The sequence below is a fragment of the Prionailurus viverrinus genome, chromosome B3 (genome assembly GCF_022837055.1).
Source record: "Prionailurus viverrinus isolate Anna chromosome B3, UM_Priviv_1.0, whole genome shotgun sequence".
Taxonomy (NCBI): domain Eukaryota; kingdom Metazoa; phylum Chordata; class Mammalia; order Carnivora; family Felidae; genus Prionailurus; species Prionailurus viverrinus.
In genome coordinates this window covers 46,130,766-46,151,864 of record NC_062566.1, presented here as the reverse complement: position 1 = coordinate 46,151,864, position 21,099 = coordinate 46,130,766, and the positions used below count along the sequence as shown (strand labels likewise).

General features: G+C 36.7%; 1 protein-coding gene across 1 annotated transcript in view; it reads right to left on the bottom strand.

Moving 5' to 3' along the window:
- Positions 1–21,099, bottom strand: part of WDR72 (WD repeat domain 72) — a 202,487-nt gene that overhangs the window by 134,734 nt on the left and 46,654 nt on the right. The window contains exon 13 of the mRNA XM_047864633.1: positions 2,783–2,985. Within this exon, the coding sequence (XP_047720589.1) occupies positions 2,783–2,985 (203 nt within the window). The remainder of the gene's footprint in view (positions 1–2,782; positions 2,986–21,099) is intronic.

Below are 21,099 nucleotides of genomic sequence, written 5' to 3'. Positions count from 1 at the left end.
ATAAATCCCAAATATTTCAAAACACAAGTAGCTCACCACACAGATCTAACATGGTATTTTTCTGTTTAAACAGTCCACTGTACCCTTTGAAAAAACTTCAGTGCATGTCACAAAAATCCACATAAAAAAAGTTCTGAAACACAAAGTAACTTTTAGACATTTGTGCATTTTACAGGGTTACTCTCCCTCATTTTCCCACCTATAAAACAAGTGTGATTCAAATCCTCTTCTTCAAAACTAACTCATTCTCTTATGAAAATACACGAAGCATTTTATTATAGCAACAATAAGGAGAATGGGAAATTTATAAGCACTCCTGAAATTTCGTGCATATTCAATTTGTAAATAAGAGTAAGATACAATAATCTCAACAGCTTAAGTCAAAAAGGCTGAAAGGAAGATACGCAGCACTTAATTGACGAAGATAGAACTTAGGGAAAGCACAAATTAAAAAAAACCCCTCTAATTAGCAGTAAGCTCAATAATAATAGAAGCATGGTGTATAGAACAAAGGAGGAGATAGGCCTGTCTGATTAAGCTCTGAAGAAAACGAAGGTTGGAAATCACAGTCATCAAAGGCAAAGGGCAGTAGCAAGGAAATAAAGCCAGAACAAGCCTAAGAGTAGGAAAACAAGACCCTGGCATTTTATTGCTTCCTGGAGTCAAGAAAGAAACAAAATTACATAAAGAAAATGAAATCTATATATACTATTACCACTACCTAAACGGTAACTCTGAGGTCCTCCAAGAAACTGAAAGAAATAGTAATCATTTTACCTTGTGGGAATTAAACTAGTAAAATAGGCACTTGATGAATGAGATTTGCTCCTGCAGACCCTAGGCATCTGACATGCACGAGTCCAGAGACATCCCCAAGTTCTCATCTACTATTCTAGCCTATAATTCCCACTATAAGATACACAGTCTATTATGCATAGAAAGCAACAGAGCCACATTAAGATGGGAATGCTTGGTGGCCATCTGGGCTCACTCACTGGGCTTTTTTGACCTCAATCTTACAACACATATGATTCAGTTTCCCACCTTTGGAGACTAAGGCCTTATGACTATAATTTTCATTTGTGAATGTTAAAGTTTCATCATATTGACATAACTTTCCTCATAAAATATGACCCCTTTCAAAAACATGAAAAGCACATTTGGCAATCTATAGCCAATTTGCCTAAATGAGAAAACAAACAACGAGGAGCTGTAAAGCCTGATGACTAGTTTTAACATCTGAAGGAGGAAAGTATAAACAAAAGTGGGTGGCCTAAATGGAGACTTTAAAAATCCAAAATTTAGGAATTTTTCAATGTTTATAAGCCTTGATATATCATTGTATATCAGATTATATCAATGTATATCAATTGTATATTTCCACGTATATCAGACTCTCAGAGCTCAGTGAATGAGCACCTCCTGCCTCTGACTCCATGCTCCAAGGAGCCCTGTGTGAAAACTTCATCTCCCTCTTCTCCCCGACTACCTGTAGCTTTGCTACAGTGAGAATATGCTGAGGGGTGAACAAAATGTCAATTATATTTATCATTGTAGATCGGACAATTGTCATTCTACTTTATATATATTGCTTGGGTGTTTGGTTAGTGTGATTCAGTTCTCAAAAGACTGATAAATCTAAATCAGAGCTCTGAACCCAAAAAGCACACTGGACCCCTGCCTCTCCCCCCTGTACTCTGAGGCATAGCTTGAGCAGCCCATGGATCTTTCTTGAAGATGACACATCCTTTTGCCTCTAACCATACACATGGATGTGAGATAAACAAAACCGTATTTAAAGTCTTTATTAATAATATTTTAGCAGTCTTCATAACACTACTAAAATAATCAAAAATGTTAATAATATCAGCTAAACTTTGATTTAGAGATCCCATTTTTAGAAATATATCTCATTAATACTGAATATGAAAAAAAGCTTTAAGGCTCATAGATATGTTATTCATGAAAGTGAAACATAAAAAAACAACCCATATATTAATCCATAGGAAAATAATCTACTCAGTAATAGTATACCCAAAGTATAGAGCATGATGTAGTCATTAAAAAGACATAGATAATATTAGGAAAATATGTTTACATGAAAAATACTCCATTAGATATATACATATAAATGACATAATTGCAACAACATGATGAAGGGATAACTTAGAAATGTAGATGACAAAAAAGATGGAAAAGTTCCTTAAAGAAATCAGATAAAATACTATATCATTTTAAAACTGAAAAGAAGAAAGCTGATCCAAATTTCAGTGAAGACTTGGTTTATGAAACTAAATGCAAACTCCATCACTGTGTATTAATTGAGGCTTGGAATTCTAAAGAGCTGGTGATCCTACAGGTGCTGAGTATATCAAAAAACTTGTCCAGACAATGATCCAGTTTTTGTAACACTGTTTTGGTTTATCTGTAATAACCATTTTAAAGAAGAGGTCATCTATTCTCGACTGAAAAAATGGATGCAGAGCCCAGAATACAGCCCCTCCCCCAACTGAAAACCATGTGGAAGTCAAGAGTTAATATAAGATTGACTCAATTATGATAGCTGGAACCTATCTTTTCATAAAGAATGCTATACCAAGCATAATAATCACTTAAAATGATTCACCCAAGATCATTTGGTAGATATGTCTGTCTGGTACAATCATCTCTTAAGTTCTTGTTTTTGTGCTGATATTTAATTGCCTCATATTCATGAAGGCGTATGATTTCTTACTCGAAGTTGATCATGTTTTCTGTGAGCAGCAATTTGATTTGAACTTACCTTCCATGAAGATTCCACCTGCAGACCAGGGCAAGGTATTGGCCCAAATTGACAGGAGCTGGAGGATCTCTGTTCTACACTTTTGTGCTTATGTGTCTCTGAGGTAACTGGAAGTGCAAATTCAGGCTTTAGAGGCTGTGAATCATCACAACAATTGAGAATTATTCTTGCTCTTTCTCCTGTTTCATGTCTTTCCAAAGTGCCTGGAAAAACAAGGTTAGAAATTTTTTTAAAAATATGCATATTTTAAAAAATATGCAAAATATTTATCCCCAAAGGATGAAAAGAACAAAACACTTTTTTTTTTTTTTTTTAATTTTTTTTTTTTTTTTTTCAACGTTTATTTATTTTTGGGACAGAGAGAGACAGAGCATGAACGGGGAAGGGGCAGAGAGAGAGGGAGACACAGAATCAGAAACAGGCTCCAGGCTCTGAGCCATCAGCCCAGAGCCTGACGCGGGGCTCGAACTCCCGGACCGCGAGATCGTGACCTGGCTGAAGTCGGACGCTTAACCGACTGCGCCACCCAGGCGCCCCAAGAACAAAACACTTTTATCAGAAAAATCACAATTCTTTAAGTTATCATGCCTTCTTAACAACTGAAAAAGCAGCCTAGGAGCTTTCTTTAAATTATTCAAATCATCATCTTACAAAGGCTGAAATTATGGACTTGAAAGCTTATCTTCCCCTTTGTGCGTTTTTACCCACTGAAATCAACAGGGCATTCAATGTCTTTAACAGTAAAATCTCTTACTTATTATACAGTATGCAAGTGATCAATAACAACCAACTATGGAATATTTTAGTGCTGTCCCCTAGTGTTTCAACTCACAAACAACAGAGAACCACAGTGGTTTTTGCTTAAAAAAAGAGATTCTGTTGGTAATATATATATACATAATTTAAGTGGGTGGAACACGTAAGAACACAGATACTTTGTATTACTACCTCCTTCACTCAGGGGCCCTCACAACTTCAGGAATGCAGGCCACTCTAGAAATTCGTTATTGTTGTTGTTATTGTTGCTATTACGTCCTTTGACGTTTATTTATGTTATTAGAAAAACAACAACAACAACAATTCTTTGCCCTCTTCTCTGCCATTCCTCCAGTTCCAGAATTTCAAGGTTCTGTAACTTCAATCTAAAGTTAAAAGGAACAAGTACAAAACAGAGCAAAAGTATCAGAACACAATTCACAAGGAGTTAGTGCTTTTATAAAATATGATGCCAAACTCTCACTGAAATAAATATGAATTAATCATGACCACTGTCTCTTCCTTTGCATTATTCATTCTATGTTAAATATATAACCTATATCCTACTAAGTAAAGATGCTAAAGAAAATTAACTTGACATACAATCTTAATACAGATTTTGTCTCATATTACTCCTTCCCTATCAGTAAGAAAGTAGCTGTACTAATTGTTAAGAAAGAAAAAGGTAATTCTTACTAATAGTATTCAGAAAATATAAATTTAAGGGAATTACAATAAGAGTATAGAAAGAATTCCGTACCACCGTGTCTTTAGATAAGTAGAAGATTACAACTACCCAGTCTTTTCTCATTTTTCCTTCTCTCTTCCGTATCATTCCTTTATAGCAACTAAACTACCATTAGTTGGTTCTTTGGATTCTAAATCACAACAGCTACAATGCTAAAATACTGGGTTGAAGTTTCATCTCTAGTCTCTTAACAATGATTTTTTTTTCATTATAACATTTCTGCATTCATTAACTGACACATTTAGCATACAAACTCACAAGCATGTTATTTCTCTAGGCTTTTTGGTCCAGTCAAGATTGGTATATCTTGAACAAATAAAGCAGGCAGGAACAAGAAAACCCCTTCTCCCAAGGATGATAATAACAAAAGTTTCTCAAACCAAATACTTCTTACTCCTTTATGAAAAGGACTATGTTCCAGAACTTGTAACTGTGACACCTAACAAAATTCACTGACTTTCTGAGATATCTCTCTTTGCATATGGTATCACCATGGATATTTTCTCCTCATTGGTTTTCTGTGGCTTCTCAAACTATGATTTTTTAAAAATGATTTTGAAAATTCTTGGGAAAGAATTTACTGTACTTTGATACATATGATATGTGCCTATACTATACATTCTAGATACACACATTTATTACTCTATACCTAATGTCTTACACAAACATAACTATCCCTTGTATTTCTCAGTGATGAAAACAGTTTACCCATGAACTTGGGCAGTTGTAATCTATTTTCATTCATGGATAGATAAATAATCAACTTAGCATCTACTATGGGTCATTCACTGTGCCAGATGCTGCCAATTTATACTAAACAAGAATGGCTCAGTCCTGGCCCCTCTCTAGCTTACTTAACATCTAACGGTTGTGTAGAGGCAAGAAATATCTGAAAACTAATCTGCTATAATATTTAAGATATTATAGGTTTTGTGAACCAAAATATTGGTTTTGTGAACAATAGTTTCCATCTGGATTAACTGTAAAATATGTGAAGATAATTATGTGAGGCACAAATAAGACATAAGGAAGGACAATAGCTTTTAAAAGCCCTTGGTCAAAACCCTGAGAATGGATAGATAGGGATTCCCAGGTATGCCAGATATCAATGCATTGCTGCTTAGTCTCAGGTTCATCCTTCATTGCCTGCTCTGTGAAAATGGATATGTGTTCTTTTAAATGTTTTTCCTGGGGCACCTGGGTGGCTCAGTTGGTTGGGTTCAGGTCATGATCTCATGGTTTGTGGGTTCGAGTTCCACGTCAGGCTCAATGCTGACAGCACAGAGCCTGGAGCATGCTTCGGATTCTAGGTCTTCCTTGCTCTCCGCCCTTACCCCGCTCATGCTTTGTATGTTTCTCTCTCTCAAAAATGAATAAACATTAGAAAAAATTAAACATTTCTCCTTCAACAGCTGGTACAATGTCAACCTTTGAGGATAAAACATCATGGAAAATCCTAGTAGAAGAAAAGGTTCTCCCCAGAGTGAGCAGCTTCCCCAGCACTAGGCCTGTAGTACTTGGCAGCCAGCAGCACCCAGCAGGCAGCAGCCCCCTTTGGTACACCCTTTGTGTGGTTGTATGACACAGTACTCCCAGTGAGACATCTCCCTGTGAACAGCTTGCCCTAGCACCCTAGGGAGCATATTTCTTGCAAGTTCCACCACACCACACTATACTATACCATACCACACCCCTCTCCTCCACACCACACCCCTCTCCTCCACACCACACCCCACCACACCACACCACACCACACCAGCTTCTCTACCTTCCAGTGACCACAGCTGTGACCTCTCCAGTAAAATCAAGATCTTCACCCTAAGGAATCTCTTCCATGGGCAGCTTATCTCAGTTCTAGGAGTAGTGGTTGCCTCTTAAATCTTCTATTCCTGTATTCTTTAGAGTTTTCTTTAGCTGTTATCAACCAATTCCTCATCAAATTCTTTGTGACAGTTAATAATTCTTCATATTAAACGTTCTCTGTTCAAATTACTGGGTCATTTCTCCCTCTTGATTAGACAGATTAATATACCACGATAAAACATTCTTGATACAGAATGTTCTTTTTAATACATCCTGAAATTAAGGAATTCACATAACTCCAGGGACATATTTAAATTGTTAGAAGAGTCTATAGCAAAACGAGTAACCTGGGAGGGATGGCATGACCCTGAGAAGGTCCAACAGAGCATGCCTTTGTAACTCTGATAAGCTGTCTCTGGCAACAGACAGAATAGTCACTGCTTCTTGATATTAAAGAAATATCAGAAAGTGAAGGTTTACAAAATTGCTTAATTCAACATGCAATTTCAAAAGAACTTTTGCTTTCCAAAGTGAACTCAATGATTACTAGAACTTTCTTTTTTCTTTGCACTGTGCTGCATCAAGAATACAAGCTAACTCACACTTAACTCTGCATCTGAATCAATCTGAACATGATAAGGACAGACATATATGAATTACATATTAACTTGCATGATAAGATCATTTCCTCTTTCAGGGTAGATATTATGTGAAAAATACCATAAAATCTATTACAAGTAAAATGGCACTGTATTAAAATGCTTTCTAGGCAATTATGTATCTTGTATTTTTTTTCTATTATTTTGTCATTAATATATGAGTTTTAATACAACTTATTCTAATCCTAAACTAATAATAGTACCCTTGAGGATGGAATCAATCCTAAAACAGCTTATAACAATTAGCGTCCTAACAAAGGAAAGGAAAGATGACACCAGTAAGCATTAGAAACACTTTTACTGACCCCAAACTGCTTATTCCTTTGAAAAGCAAGTGCACAGAATTACAAGGAGTGGTAAGATCCTCCCGGCAGAGCCCTAGGCCCATACTGACAATATTTCCACTTGTATATCCTGCTATTACCACCAATCCAACAGTGCATACCTAATCATTTTTTTTTCCTAACCAAAACTTTCCCTGTGACCCCCCCCCCCCCCGCCCTTTTCAACCCTGTCCAGCCATTGTCCTCTCTACTTGTCAAGGATGACAGCATGGAGACATCACTGCACGGTGGCTACTAGAAGACTCAGCACCAGATTGCCCTGCATGTGAATCCTGGTTTTCCTTTATCAGTTGTGTGGTTCTGGGCAAGTCATTTTACATTTCTGTGCCTCTGTTTCCTCACCTGTGCAATGGGCTTAAATAATAATTCTCACCTCACAGGGTTACTATGAGGATTATATTGAACAGATATTTTATTTTATTTTGTTTTATTTTATTTTATTTTATTATTAATTTTTTGAGACAGAGAGATGGTGCACATGAGCGAGGGGCAATGAGACAGAGAGAGAGAGAGAGAGAGAGAGAGAGAGAGAGAGAGAAGCAAGGCTCACCAGGGCTTGTGTTTTACCCAAAGAGGGGCTCGTGTTCACCCGAAGCAGGGCTCCAGCTCACCCAATGTGAGACTCAAACTGTGACACAAACTGTGAGATCACGACCCGAGCTGAAGTAAGAGGTTTAATGACTGAGCCACTCAGGTGCCCATTGAGTAGATATTTTAAAAGGCTTAGAAGGTTCTGGCACACAGTATATGCTGTGCTACATGATAGCCCCCCTCTGACACATGACAAGTTCTCATTCAGACCTTTGTGAGCAGTTTAACAAACTTTCTTGGCTCTGTGGCTCTGGGATCTGCCTGACACCCAGGCCTGAGGTCACTGGGCATATGACCACAGTGGGCACCCACTGTCTCCTACCTGCGACTCAAATGTCTCTTCAATCAGCCTTGTTTCTCAGGCTAGGTTATAATCACAATCAGTAGGATTATATATTTGACTTATTTTTTAATCCTCTTTAGTAAACCAGGCTGAAGTCTGGCCTAAATTAAAGGATAGATAAATACTTCTTAATGGATTATATGACATCAGCAACCTGGCTAATGATTTTTTACTGTGGCTACGCTTGGGATTAAATCCAAACTCCTTGACCTATAAGTCATATTCTTACCTCTGATTCCTCCCATGTCATCCTCCCCTTGCTCACAAATCAGATCTTTTTAAAAACATCCTTGGAATAAACAAATCCTTGCCTTCTAGGTCTAGCCATTCTTTAAGTATTAGCTGAATATCTCACCTCCTCAGAGATGCCTTCTAAAGAAAATCCTTATCCTCTCTTGCATTGTTTTCTATGTCAGCTTCTTCCCTTTATTTTACAGAACTTAACACATTTGTAATTGGTGTATTTTATTTGCTTACTTAAATTCAGGGCTGCCTCCTTACCATAATAGGTAGATAGATAGATATTGATATAGATAGATAGATATGTCTATCTATATCAATATCTATCTATCTATCTATATCTAGATATCTATCTATATCTAGATATCTATATATATCTAGATATCGATATAGATAGATACATAGATACACATTTTGGCAAGTATATATTCTATGAGCACTTGCAACAAAGCAGGGCTCAATACCTGTTCACCGAATGAATAAGTTAAATGTTACCCTTTCCCTATAGCAGTGGAAGGAAAAGGCTATGAAGGCATCAGAGCATAACAGGGTCCAGTGTGACAGGAGTTAATGCCAAACTATACTCATTATAAACGCTGACCCCAGCACCAAGAGATTGTCAGCCCTGGGAACAGTGTGTCATTCACATGCCTGGTACTTGCCCTACCTCTCCACTATGTTGCCAGGTGCTTCCTGATGCCTCGAGAATTTGGAACTGGAAACAGCGAATCAGTCTCCAAATGCAACATGTTGACTTATGGAGTGGTCATTTCATGCTCCATGGACTAAGGAGCAGAATATGCTAGAATACAGAGAGAAAAGACTAAGAAAATGCACAGGAAGAGACAGAAAATGCACAGAGAGGGAAGAAAAGGGAGGCAGAGAGAGGGAGAGAGAGACAGACCCTCAACTTTCTAGTTCTGTGTTTAGTCCTTTCTAAGGACTATTGCCCCTCTGAAGTCTCTGCAGCACACCCCTGAGTCCTTACAATAAGTACTTCTTTCTGATAAAACCAACTTAATTCGGCTTCAAACTGCTTCCTAGCTACCTGAAGGACCTAATAAAGAGGAAACAGAGATGTTTCTTCTATTGTTGAAAAGGCCGAGTTGGAGAACATCCAAACAGATATGTAAAGCTAACAGTGTAGAGTTCCAGGTAGTGGTAGAAGCACAGAGACAAAGGCTGAGGCATGAGCAGCAACTGGGTGCGGACTAAATCTCAACGAAAGAATATCATCTCCAGGAGAGTTTGCAGTGAGATGTGTCAAGACACCAGCACAAAACCTTTAGAAATTTCTGTACACAAAGAAGAAAGAAGAGGAAAAGAGGAAGACTCAGAAACCGTTGTAAATCAGTATGTTTCTAAAGGACAGCCATATTTTAAATGCATTAGCATTGCAGGGGCACCTGGCTGGCTCAGTTGGTTAAGTGTCTGACTCTTGATTTCAGCTCAGGTCATGATCTCATGGTCCAGAAGCCTGAGCCCCACATCGGGCTCTACACTGACAATGCGGGGTCTGCTTGGGATTCTCTCTCTGCCCCTCCCCTGCTCTCTCTCTCTCAAAATAAATAAATAAATTTAAAAAAATAAATAAATCCATTAGGATTCTCGATGCATATAGGATACCTATAGGGTTTCTTTTTTTGCCTGTTTTGATATATGAGTTTTAATATATGGCAAATAATCACTTTGTGATGTGCCTGTTATGAAATTTGATTTTGAAGTACCAAGCAATCTTAAAGCAAGATGTGTTACCATGAAGGATGCTGCTTTCAGTTGTGGGAGAAGAGCAAGGCAGAGTAAAGAGAATACTTTCAGATGATAAAATATGGCTTAAAGATGTAACAGACTTGAATGTCTACGTAAAGAAAGGGAAGAAAGGAATAGTAATATTCCAACCATTAATTCCTTTCCAAATAGCCAAAACTTGCTCCTTTGATTTTATGTCTCTTGTAATTGGCCCATATTTTTAATATTTGCTATCTTCTATCTAAACAGTTATTTCAGCTTTCACTAATAGTTACTTTCCAAGATCAACAAAATTATCGTGGCCTATTACCAATTAATGGATAATTTTAAATTACTTATTTTAAATCTCCAACCAGCCAAATTCTATCCTAATACTTAATAATTAGACCCACTAAATCAGTGGGAAAAGGAATAGCTACTATCCCAAAAGGAACAGAAATCATTAAAAAAGAAATCATAGTCACTTGATGAATCTATCTGCAAATGATCAGAAATAAATTGATTCAAAAATAATACCCAGATAGAGTAACATTGTATCACAATGTACAGAAACATTTTATTTACTTAAAGTTACACGTAAATAAATGTGACACAGTGACTAACTTACTATAATCCATGGTGCTTTTCCTCAGAACAATGCAGGAGAACATCTTCCTCAGAATAAAATTACTACAGGAACATAAAATCCTCCCAGGCCACTAAAACCATATATATTGTAAACCTACAAATTTTATTGTGTTTTTTATTTTAATTCCAGTATAATTAACATATGTTGTTAAATTAGTTCATATTAGGTGTGCAATATAGTGATTTAACAATTGTGTGGATTACTCAGTGTTCATCAGAATAACTGTACTCATAATCCCCTTCATCTAAGTACCTCCACCCTCGGTAACCATCAGTTAAACCTACAAATCTTAAACAATTTGTTTCGCCAAAAAATAAAAACTTTTTTTTTCTTTTTGGTTAAATAGTCTCTGCTCGTAGCACAGAACCCAGCATGAGGCTTGAACTCATGACCCCAAGATCAAAACCTGGGCCAAGATCAAAAGTCAGATGCTTAACTCACTGAGACACCCACGTACTCCTAAAAACATTTTCAATTAAATATTCAGCTTACTGTGGGATTGTGAAAAATCAAAATTTGGTAAATAATTCCTATTATGGAATTAGCAGTGAATATAAATTGTACTTATATGAAGAATGCTTACAACAAAAACAAAAAATATGTACGTGGATACATTATAGAATTAAGTCTCTTTTCAGGCCAGCATTTTATAACTGATTCCACCATGATATTGGGCTGTGAGAGAGAGGACAGAAATATTTCAGAGTACCTATCTCTAAAACAGAGTATAGTAAAAAAATAAAAAAGGCCTCATTATCAAATTTAGCAGTCAAATTCATGAAATCAGTTTTCAGCAAAACAGCTAACTGACAGCTGTCATCAAAATCCACTTATCAAGGAATTTGACCACTGGGTCTGTTGTAAGATTTATCATTTATCTTGTTACACACGAAGTTCATTGCCTTTTTTCACAGGAGAGTATGGAGATGGACTGGGTGTCCCCTTACTAACAAAACCATTTCACAATTATTGCATCTTATTCCAGAAAATGTATAACTGATGGAGATTCTGACCAGAGATGGAGAATCCTGAAGGTATCAAATGTAGCTAACTAGAAAGTAAAGGAAGGGTGGGGAAAAGGAAAGGATCTGAAAACATTAAATTAGGCATAAAGGTACATATGGCCACTCCTTAATATACTTGAATAAAATATATTCAGCTGTAAAATAGGTTGTCAAGGATGTGGCTCATTTTGTTCCATATAGAGGTCCTAATATGATAACAGACTTACAATTGGCTTGGAGTCAAACTTCTACACCTGAAGGGTATATACATTTTTACAAAGTCCCTGACCACCCCGACCTTAACGCCAGCTCTGTCACTGCCTCCAGCATATTCACAGCAATACTGGGACTTATCAGCTGGGCCACACTCAACTCTCACATTGAATCCTGACCGCTGACCTCCAGAAAAACAGAATAAAGGGGTGGGGGTGGGCTGAAAGAAAAAAAAGGCTTGACACACATAAGGGTGTATGGTTGCTGAGATGTATACAGAATACAAATAATGCATTCATTTTAAATAAATTTTAAACTAACATTCTCTTTACAAGGTATTTACTTAAACATGTGTTAACACCATAGAATCTCCTATGACTAACTGAATTTTTAACCTCACTCTGAACTTAATACAATTTACAATTTAAGAGGTGATAGTCACAGAAGAGTGTTTGTGTATTATGATGTGAAGAATGTATTTAATTAAGTTTATAATTACCCATCATATACAAAACATTAAAATTGTACTGCTTCTGAGTTTTGCAAAATGTCATTCACTCTGTTTTGTTTGATTTTTTTTAAAGCTGGTATGTGTATTTTTTAATTTTAAAATATTTCAAGAATAGTTTTTTTTTTCCCCCTCTCATGCTCTTGGTGGAAGGTTAAGTTAATTAGAGGATACAATATCCTTGATGAGATTTGATTCTATCATTTCTTCACTTAGGCAAATATCTTGCTGAGTTGATCTGGAATTTTGCCTGGATAGAGGAATTATATTGGGAAAGAAAAAAATGGGGTACAGTCTCCTGAAAAAGGTGCTGGATAATGGGTGAGGGCATATGAAAAGTCTCCTTTTTTAGGGGGGTGGGTACAATGGAGCTGGGAGGCAAAAGCATTTAATTGCAATCAATTTTCCCTTTGGGACATGGCAGTTTTTCCCTGAGGCAAATAATGGGTGATCAGAGCTCCAGCAGGCGTGTCAGGGTTTAGTTCGAAAGCACCAATGCTCTGTGTACCCTCACTATAGTCCTGGCTCCCCAGGCCATCTGTAAAATTTCATTCCCTGTTCCTTTACCCAATAATCTTTTCCCATCTCTTCAATCTTCTATCCCATGGACTCACTTGGCCATGGGAACCTCCAGAAAGAATCCTACCTGAACACCAATATGACAGGCAGAATTCTAAGAATAATCCCCAGTGGCCAGATCTTCATGTGATGCCCTCCCTGGTGACTATGATGGAATAGCACTACAACGATTATGTCGTGACATGGCAAATAAAATTAAGGCTTCTAATCAGCTGACCTTAAAATAGGGAGATTATTCAGGTGGGTCAGGCCTATTTAGGTGAGCCTTTTAAAAGCAGAGAATTTTCTCTAGCTGGTGAATCGAGGGGGAAGTCAGAGAGATTTAAAGCATTAGAGGGATCCAAAGTGTCATTACTGGTTTGAAGATGGAGAAGGCCACATACAAAGGTCAGAGTGGCCTCTAGACAGTGACAGCTGGTGAACAACCAGCAAGGACCTCAGACCTATAGCCATAAAGAACTAAATTCTGCCAACAATCTGAATGAGCTTGAAAGTGAGTGAGTTGTTCCCCAGGGCTTCCAGCTGAGATCCCAGGTGGCTGAACCTTGAATTTGGCCTGTGACCAAGCAGAGAACCTAGCTGATCTCACTTGGGCTTCCTACTTATGAACTGAGACTGTAAATGGACGTTGCTGTAAGTGACTAAATTTGTGGAAATTTGTTACACAGCAACAGAAAGCTAATACAATTACGATTTGCAGCAATGCTTTTACTTTGGACCAGATTTAGACCTCAAATTTGTTATTCTTTTTTTTAATTATTTCATGTGAAATTTCCTGCTTCATAAATTAGTCACATAGAGTCATCAAGTCATCAAAACTAATAAATGTGAAGACTGGTTAGACATTTACTTCTTTTTTAATAACCCCTTCTCTCATCCTCATGCTCTATTAGGAGCCATGAAGATATTTGTTAAATAGCTGGTAATAAACAATCATATAACACATGAAAAAAATGCCTTTTAGGGGTGCTTAGGTGACCCAGTCTATTAAATGTCTGACTCTTGATTTTGGCTTAGATCATGATCTCATGGTTCCTGAGTTTGAGCCCTGCACTGGGCTCTGCACAGACAATTGGAGCCTGCTTGGGATTCTCTCTCTGCCTGTCTCCTGCTCACTCTTTCTCTCTCAAAAATAAATAAATAAACTTTAAAAAGCACTCAATTATTTTGGAAAAAATCATATGTAAGATACATATTTTTCCTCCTCTTTATCATCATTATCACCATAATTACTATTAGCTACCACTGAGGCTTTTGAAGTGCTAAAGCACTTTGCTTAGCACTTAATATACATCTTATTTAACTTCTATTTAATTTTATTTATTTTTATGTTTTTATTTTATTTTTCAGAGAGAGAGTGTAAGCAGGAGAGGGGCAGAGAGAGAGGGAGACACAGACTCTGAAGCAGGCTCCAGGCTCCACCACAGACCATGAGCACTAGCATGTTCAGCATTGAGGGTTTTTTTTTTAATGTTTTATTTTATTTACTTATTTATTTATTTTTGAGACAGAGAGCCCAATGAAAGTCTCAGCCTCACAAACCAGCAGATCATGACCTGAGCTGAAGTTGGACGTCAACCAACCAAGCTACCCAGGTGCCCTAACGCTGAGTTTAAAATAGTAGATAATGTTTGGGGTGCCTGGGGGTTCAGTCAATTGAGTGCCCAACACTTGATTTCAGCTCATGTCATGATCCCAGGGATCCCAGGCCCTCTTTATCTCTCTCTCTCTAAAATAATAATAATAATAATAATAATAATAATAATAATAAAGTAGGTAATGTTTGGCTGGCAATATGGAGAAGAGAATTGAAGAGTTTGACTGACAAGGTAATCAGTTAGGAAATTTTCAATCGTTTATGCAAAAGATAATAAAAACCCCAATCTAAATCTATGTCTAAATCTATGTCTCTAAACCATTTTATTTTTAAACGTTCTTGGCACCTCTGAAATATATAATTCCATGCTTTACTGGAGGCTTACAAAATAAAATGCACCATATAATTTATCTTTCAATGATCAAAGTTCATCACCAGACACTGTTGATAGTATTGGGCCCAGGAAACAGTACTTCCCTCTGAGATTACTGATCAGGACTGTCATCAAATGAACTGTTTAGGTTTCTTACATAGCCAGGGGCCTTTGGTGGATTCCTAACTACATAGAACCATTTCCTTATCCTTCTTTAGCCAGAATATGTTTATTTTTTTAATTTGAGTAGAGTTGACCGTGTCCAACATAGTGATTAGATAAATTTATAAGTCATGCTATGCTCACTGAATGTGTAGCTACCATCTGACACTACACATCACTATTAAAATATCACTGATTATATTTTTTATGCTGTGGCTTTTATTCCCATGACTTATTTATTCCATAACTGGAGGCCTGTATCTCCCACTCCCCTTCACCCATTTTGCTCATCTCCCTATCTCCCTCTCCTATGGCAAATGAATTTGTTCTGTATATTTATAGGTCTGATTCTGCTTTTTGTTTGTGTATTCAATTTCTTTTTTAAGAATTCACATATGAGTGAAATCATACAGTGTTTGTCTTTCTCAGTCTGACTCATTTCACTTAGCATAATACCCTATAAGTCCATCCATGCTGTCACAGATAGCATGATCTCATCCTTTTTTATGGTTGTGTGATATTCCATTACATATAAATATATATATATTTATATATTAAAGAATATAGATAGGTCTGCTGGCATCAGCCATTATCTTACTCAGTGAATTAGAATTAGATTCTAAATTAGAAGATAACAATGGAACATTATTCAGCCTTAAAAATAGAGAGTGATCTGACACATGTTACAACACAGATGAACCTTGAGGACACTATGCTAAGTGAAATAAACCAGTCACAGAAAAACCCCACAAATATTGTATGATTCTACTTATATCTTATATCATATAAGTATGATTCTACTTATATGAGTAATCAAATTTATATAGAGAGAAAGTAGAATGATGATGGTCAAGAGCTGAGGGGAGGAAGGAGTGGGAACTTATTTTTTAATGGGTACAGAGTTTCACTTGGGGAAGATGAAAATGTTCCAGACGTGGATGGTGGTGATGGTTCCACAATGTGAATGCACTTAATGCCACTAAATGGTGCACTGAAAAACTGTTAAAATAGCAAATTTTATGTTATATATATCTCACCACACACACAAAAAGCAACTCTGTTGATGAGACAGCTCAAGGAAAATACAAACAAAAAGATAAGTACACTGAGAAGAGACAGAGGAAATGATAGAGAGGGCTTGAGGAATCAGCACAACCTGAGAAACAGGCGCTGTTGGTTATTAGGGGAAGGGGATGCCATGGAAGGCTGCAGGCGGAGAGAAAGAGACAAGAAGGACATTGGTGACAGTGACTGCAGAGAAGTCAAGTACCTGCCACCCAGAGGATGACAATGAACCTGGCAGTGAGGGAACCTCAAGAAGAGGAATAGTGTAGACAAAAGCCAGATTAGTATATGTGCTGCCGAAGCGAGCACAACAAAAGCCAGATTAAAATACGTTCAATAAAGGGGAGACAAGAAAGCAAAGACACAGGGTATAGATGGCAATTTGTAGGAAACTATCATTTACTTTGGGGAGAATGACAAAGATAATAGAAGCTCACAATTCCTTATCCAAAACATTTAGATCCACAAGGTTTCAGAATTCAGGATTTTTTTTATTTTGGAGAGATAAGATAATGCACATAGGTTTATTGTTAAATAGCTGTAGGAGAGTCTTGTAGAGCAGACAGTAATCAAACAAGTCATTTATCTGCAGAAAAAAAGAATATTTACACTCAGTGGAATAAATAACCTCATGTGAGTTAAGATTTGGTTTTGTTGCTTTACCACAAACTAATAAAAAACACTTTTTTCAGAGCTTTTGAGATTTTAAATTGTGGCAAAAAGAATGTGAAGCTGTACTGAAAATAATCAGTAGCCAGGAGGCCAGAAGTAATGAAACAGATAATCTCTGAGATGAGTTGCTAGGATATTCAGTTTACGATAACGTAGGATATCACATCATGCATTTGACTTCTCCTTCTATCTATACAGGTAAGCTAAGTCATCTAATTCCAAACCTCAGGTTGTACTGATTGTTTTTTCTCTGTCATCTAAATTAAATTGTGATATGCTAAAGATTCTTTTAAATCTAGTGCTTTAAAGAAAACACAACTTCCTTTATGAAATCAGTGATGATGGATAGCTTTGCTAATAGACCAATTTTGGGGGAATGATCATGGTTGTAAGAAATGGAGACAACAAAATTAATAAAAAATTATGGCCATAAAATAAGGAACATATTAACAATGGGGTTTTCAAACTAGACTTACAAATGATGCTTCTGGAAGTAAGAAAAATGTGATGATTAAAAAAAAAATTAAACCTTCAGTGCAAATCATGGCTTCAAAGTAAATTGTTTTGTCAAATCTTTGTGTGTGTGTGTGTGTGTGTGTGTGTGAAATCTTCTTATTCCAGTTACTTTCCTAGAATCCTAAGCCCTAAATGTTCTCAGTTCTGATCTATCATTTAGTTAAATGATTTGGATAAAGTCTTTATCCAAATGGATAAATAAGACTTTATCCAAATCATTTAACTAAATTTGCAAAAATAATTTGCTATCCACTTAAATGATGAACTAACTATAAGATGACATCCTGTGTCCCTCAGTGGAGCTTCTGTTACTCTGATGCTTCCAAGTGGCTGCAAAAAGCTCTTTGTCTTCTCAGCACGTGGATGTAGAGGGGGAATGGAATCCACATGCACTTGAATGTGAAAAGGACTGGGGAAAATAGTGGACCAATCCATGCCCAGGACTTTTTGACAGGCTGAGATTAGCAACCAACCTTTTCTATAGCACACAAGAGAAAATCTGGCATTCCCACAGTCAAACTCTGCTCACCACTCCTAGTCAAGGATTTGACCTTTGGATTTCGTTTTCACCTGATTCATCCCTAGAAACATAAAAGGCTCTTCCCATCAAATCCTAACAAGTTAGTGGTAGAGGTTGGATATTATTGATACATTCAGATGAATAAAGTGCATCCAATATCCTTTATCTTTTAGCCAGATCAGAGAACCTACTTTCCCAGAGAATAACAATCATTACAGTCCACTGAGTCTTGCTTTCCAATCATTTCTGTGGCAGCTGGCTACTGGGAAGTTGCTAGGGAATTGAAAGGCAGCATGAGGAGGGGCAGATGGCTCCCTTGGGTTTATTTTGCCAAATATGGCAGCTGTGAAACCCACTAACGTTCCAGGTGTCCATATAAAATGCTTGCAGAAGGGGCCAAACTAAGGAGGAGCCACAGAGCAACCATCCCGATGTGTTCTGCTGCTGTGGAATAAGCTCCTGAAAACATTTAATTCAGATATGTAACAGAAGTATCCAACAAGCACTTGATCCAAAAGTGTAATTAGACTGCAGAAATCAGCTAAAAGTGGTAATAGCAAGTATTTTCTTTACCAAAGTAAAGCCCAGGAAGATAGCAATTGACAAGGTAAACAATAAGGCAGTTAAGGCTACTACTTAATTGGTCAAAGTAACTTTAAGAGAAAAAAAATATTTCGCTTTATCATTTGAATGAGACTGTATTGATTTTCGTATAAGTTTCAGAGCATACAAAATGTTCCAAAGATATCCTGCAAATATCACAACAATATGCCTAATACATATTAACATGATAGGAGATTGAAAAAAAAAGGTAGGTTGAATAATACCTTAATTAAAAGGGACACACATATACATACACATAAACACCTGTGTATGTGTTTTACCAGATAACAATTCATCATATAATGTAGATTTTTAAAAATAAGTCAGGGATATCTAAAAATAATATAGAACCATGTTCATAGGAAGTATAATTCTGTAAGAAAATGTAGATAATTATTCAAATATTTATAACTAGTAAGAATTGACAAAGAAGCAAATTCAAATTTGGGGAAAAATTATTTGTGTTTATTTTAATAGCCTTTCAATGTGATATCTAGATTTTAAAGGGCACAGTAGAAACTACCTCATGTAGATAACATTTTTTCTTGAGTTTTTCTACATCTGTGGATTTCCTCACTTTGAAAAGATTGTGAAATTATAAGATCAAATTAACATTTATATAATTTCACCAAACTAGAGATCTAAGTTCACTAGCTAGAATTATAGAAGACTACTCTGTGTGTGTGTGTGTGTGTGTGTGTGTGTGTGTGTTTAGTGTAGGAGGTGTGAGCATGCATTCATGTGTGTTTGTGTGTGTATGCATTTACATGTGTCTAATAATGTAATGTAATAATTTATATCAATGTAAAAAATATACAATGAGCCTTATATGCTACTCTTCAGTGATACAGTGTTCATTGTTGGATTTGATTTAATAAGGTTAAATTACTTATTATTGTATTTTTGCTCTGATATATGTATATGTGTCATACACATACAGAAAGCTCTTAACTTCTTTTCATGCCATGAACCCCTTCAGCAGTCTGGGGAAAGGTGGTGAACCAGCCTTTTTTTCCACAATATTGGTTTAAAATGTCAAAAGTAAGGGGCCACTGGGTGGCTCAGTAGGTTAAGCGTCCGATTTCAGGTCAGGCCATGACCTCACAGCCCATGAGTTCGAGCCCCACGTTGGGCTCTGTGCTGACAGCTCAGAGCCTGGAGCCTGCTTCAGATTCTGTGTCTCCCTCTCTCTCTGCCCCTCCCCTGCTCATGCTTTGTCTCTCTCTATCTCAAAAATAAATAAAAACATTAAAAAATAAAAAAATAAGAAAGTAAAATTTCAAAAATAAAATACATAGTATTACAAAGGATATCAATTATGTTGAAATGCAATAATCAAAATATATTAAAAACCAAACTTATATGCTTCTTTATTAAAGCATGAAATGACAACAGCTAGTGGTATACCTAAAAGTTTATGGCAGTGGGAAACATAAATGGTACTTTGAGGTACTGGTGACAATTGTGGTGCAATATGAAAATATCTGTGACATCTATTGTTTACAGTGTCACAGGGAATGCTAATATTGCTGTGAAGCATTTGCTACATTCAAAGTGGAAAGAAACACTTCATTTCATTTAGCATTCTCTTTAAAAAGGAATTTGTGGATCGTGGAGTCAGTGTAAGGTTAGGTTGTGTATCTGAGACCTTAATCCTTCTTTAGGAAGGCATGGATTGCTATATACTTCCCTCTTAGGACCGCTTTTGCTGCGTCCCAGAGGTTTTGGGCTGTGGTGTTATCATTTTCATTGGCTTCCATGTACCTTTTTAAAATTAATTTTCTTAAGTTTATTTATTTATTTTGAGAGAGACAAAAATAGTGCAAATGGATGAGGAGCAAAGAGAGGGAGACAGAGAATCCCAACCAGGCTCTGCACGGTCAGCTTGGAGTCTGATGTGGGGCTTGAACTCACAAAACTGTGAGATCATGACCTGAGCTGAAACCAAGAGTCGGATACTTAATTGACTGAACCACCCAGGCACCCCAGCTTCCATGTACTTTTTAATTTCCTCTCTAGCTTCTCGGTTATCCCATTCATTCTTTAGTAGGATGTTCTTTAGTCTCCAAGTATTTGTTATCTTTCCAAATTTTTTCTTATGGTTGATTTCGAGTTTCATAATGTTATGGTCTGAAAATATGCACAGTATGATCTCAATCTTTTTGTACTTGTTGAGGGCTGATTTGTGTCCCAGCCGGTGATCTTTTCTAGAGAATGTTCCATGTGCACTGGAGAAGAATGTATATTCTGCTGTTTTAGGATGAAATGTTCTGAATATATCTGTTAAGTCCATCTGGTCCAGTGTGTCATTCAAAGCCATTGTTTCCTTGTTGACTGTCCATTTAGATGATCTCTCCATGGTTGTAAGTGGGGTGTTGAAGTCCCCTACTATGATGGTATTATTATCAATGAGTTACTTTATGTTTGTGATTAATTGATATATATATTTGGGTGCTCACACATTTGGAGCTTAAATGTTAACAATTGTTAGGTCTTCTTGGTGGATAGACCCCTTAATAATGATATAATGCCCTTCTTCATCTCTTGTTACACTCTTTATTTTAAATCTAGATTGTCTGATATAAGTATGGTTACTCTGGCTTTCCTTTGTCGACCATTAGCATGATAGATGTTCTCCATTCCC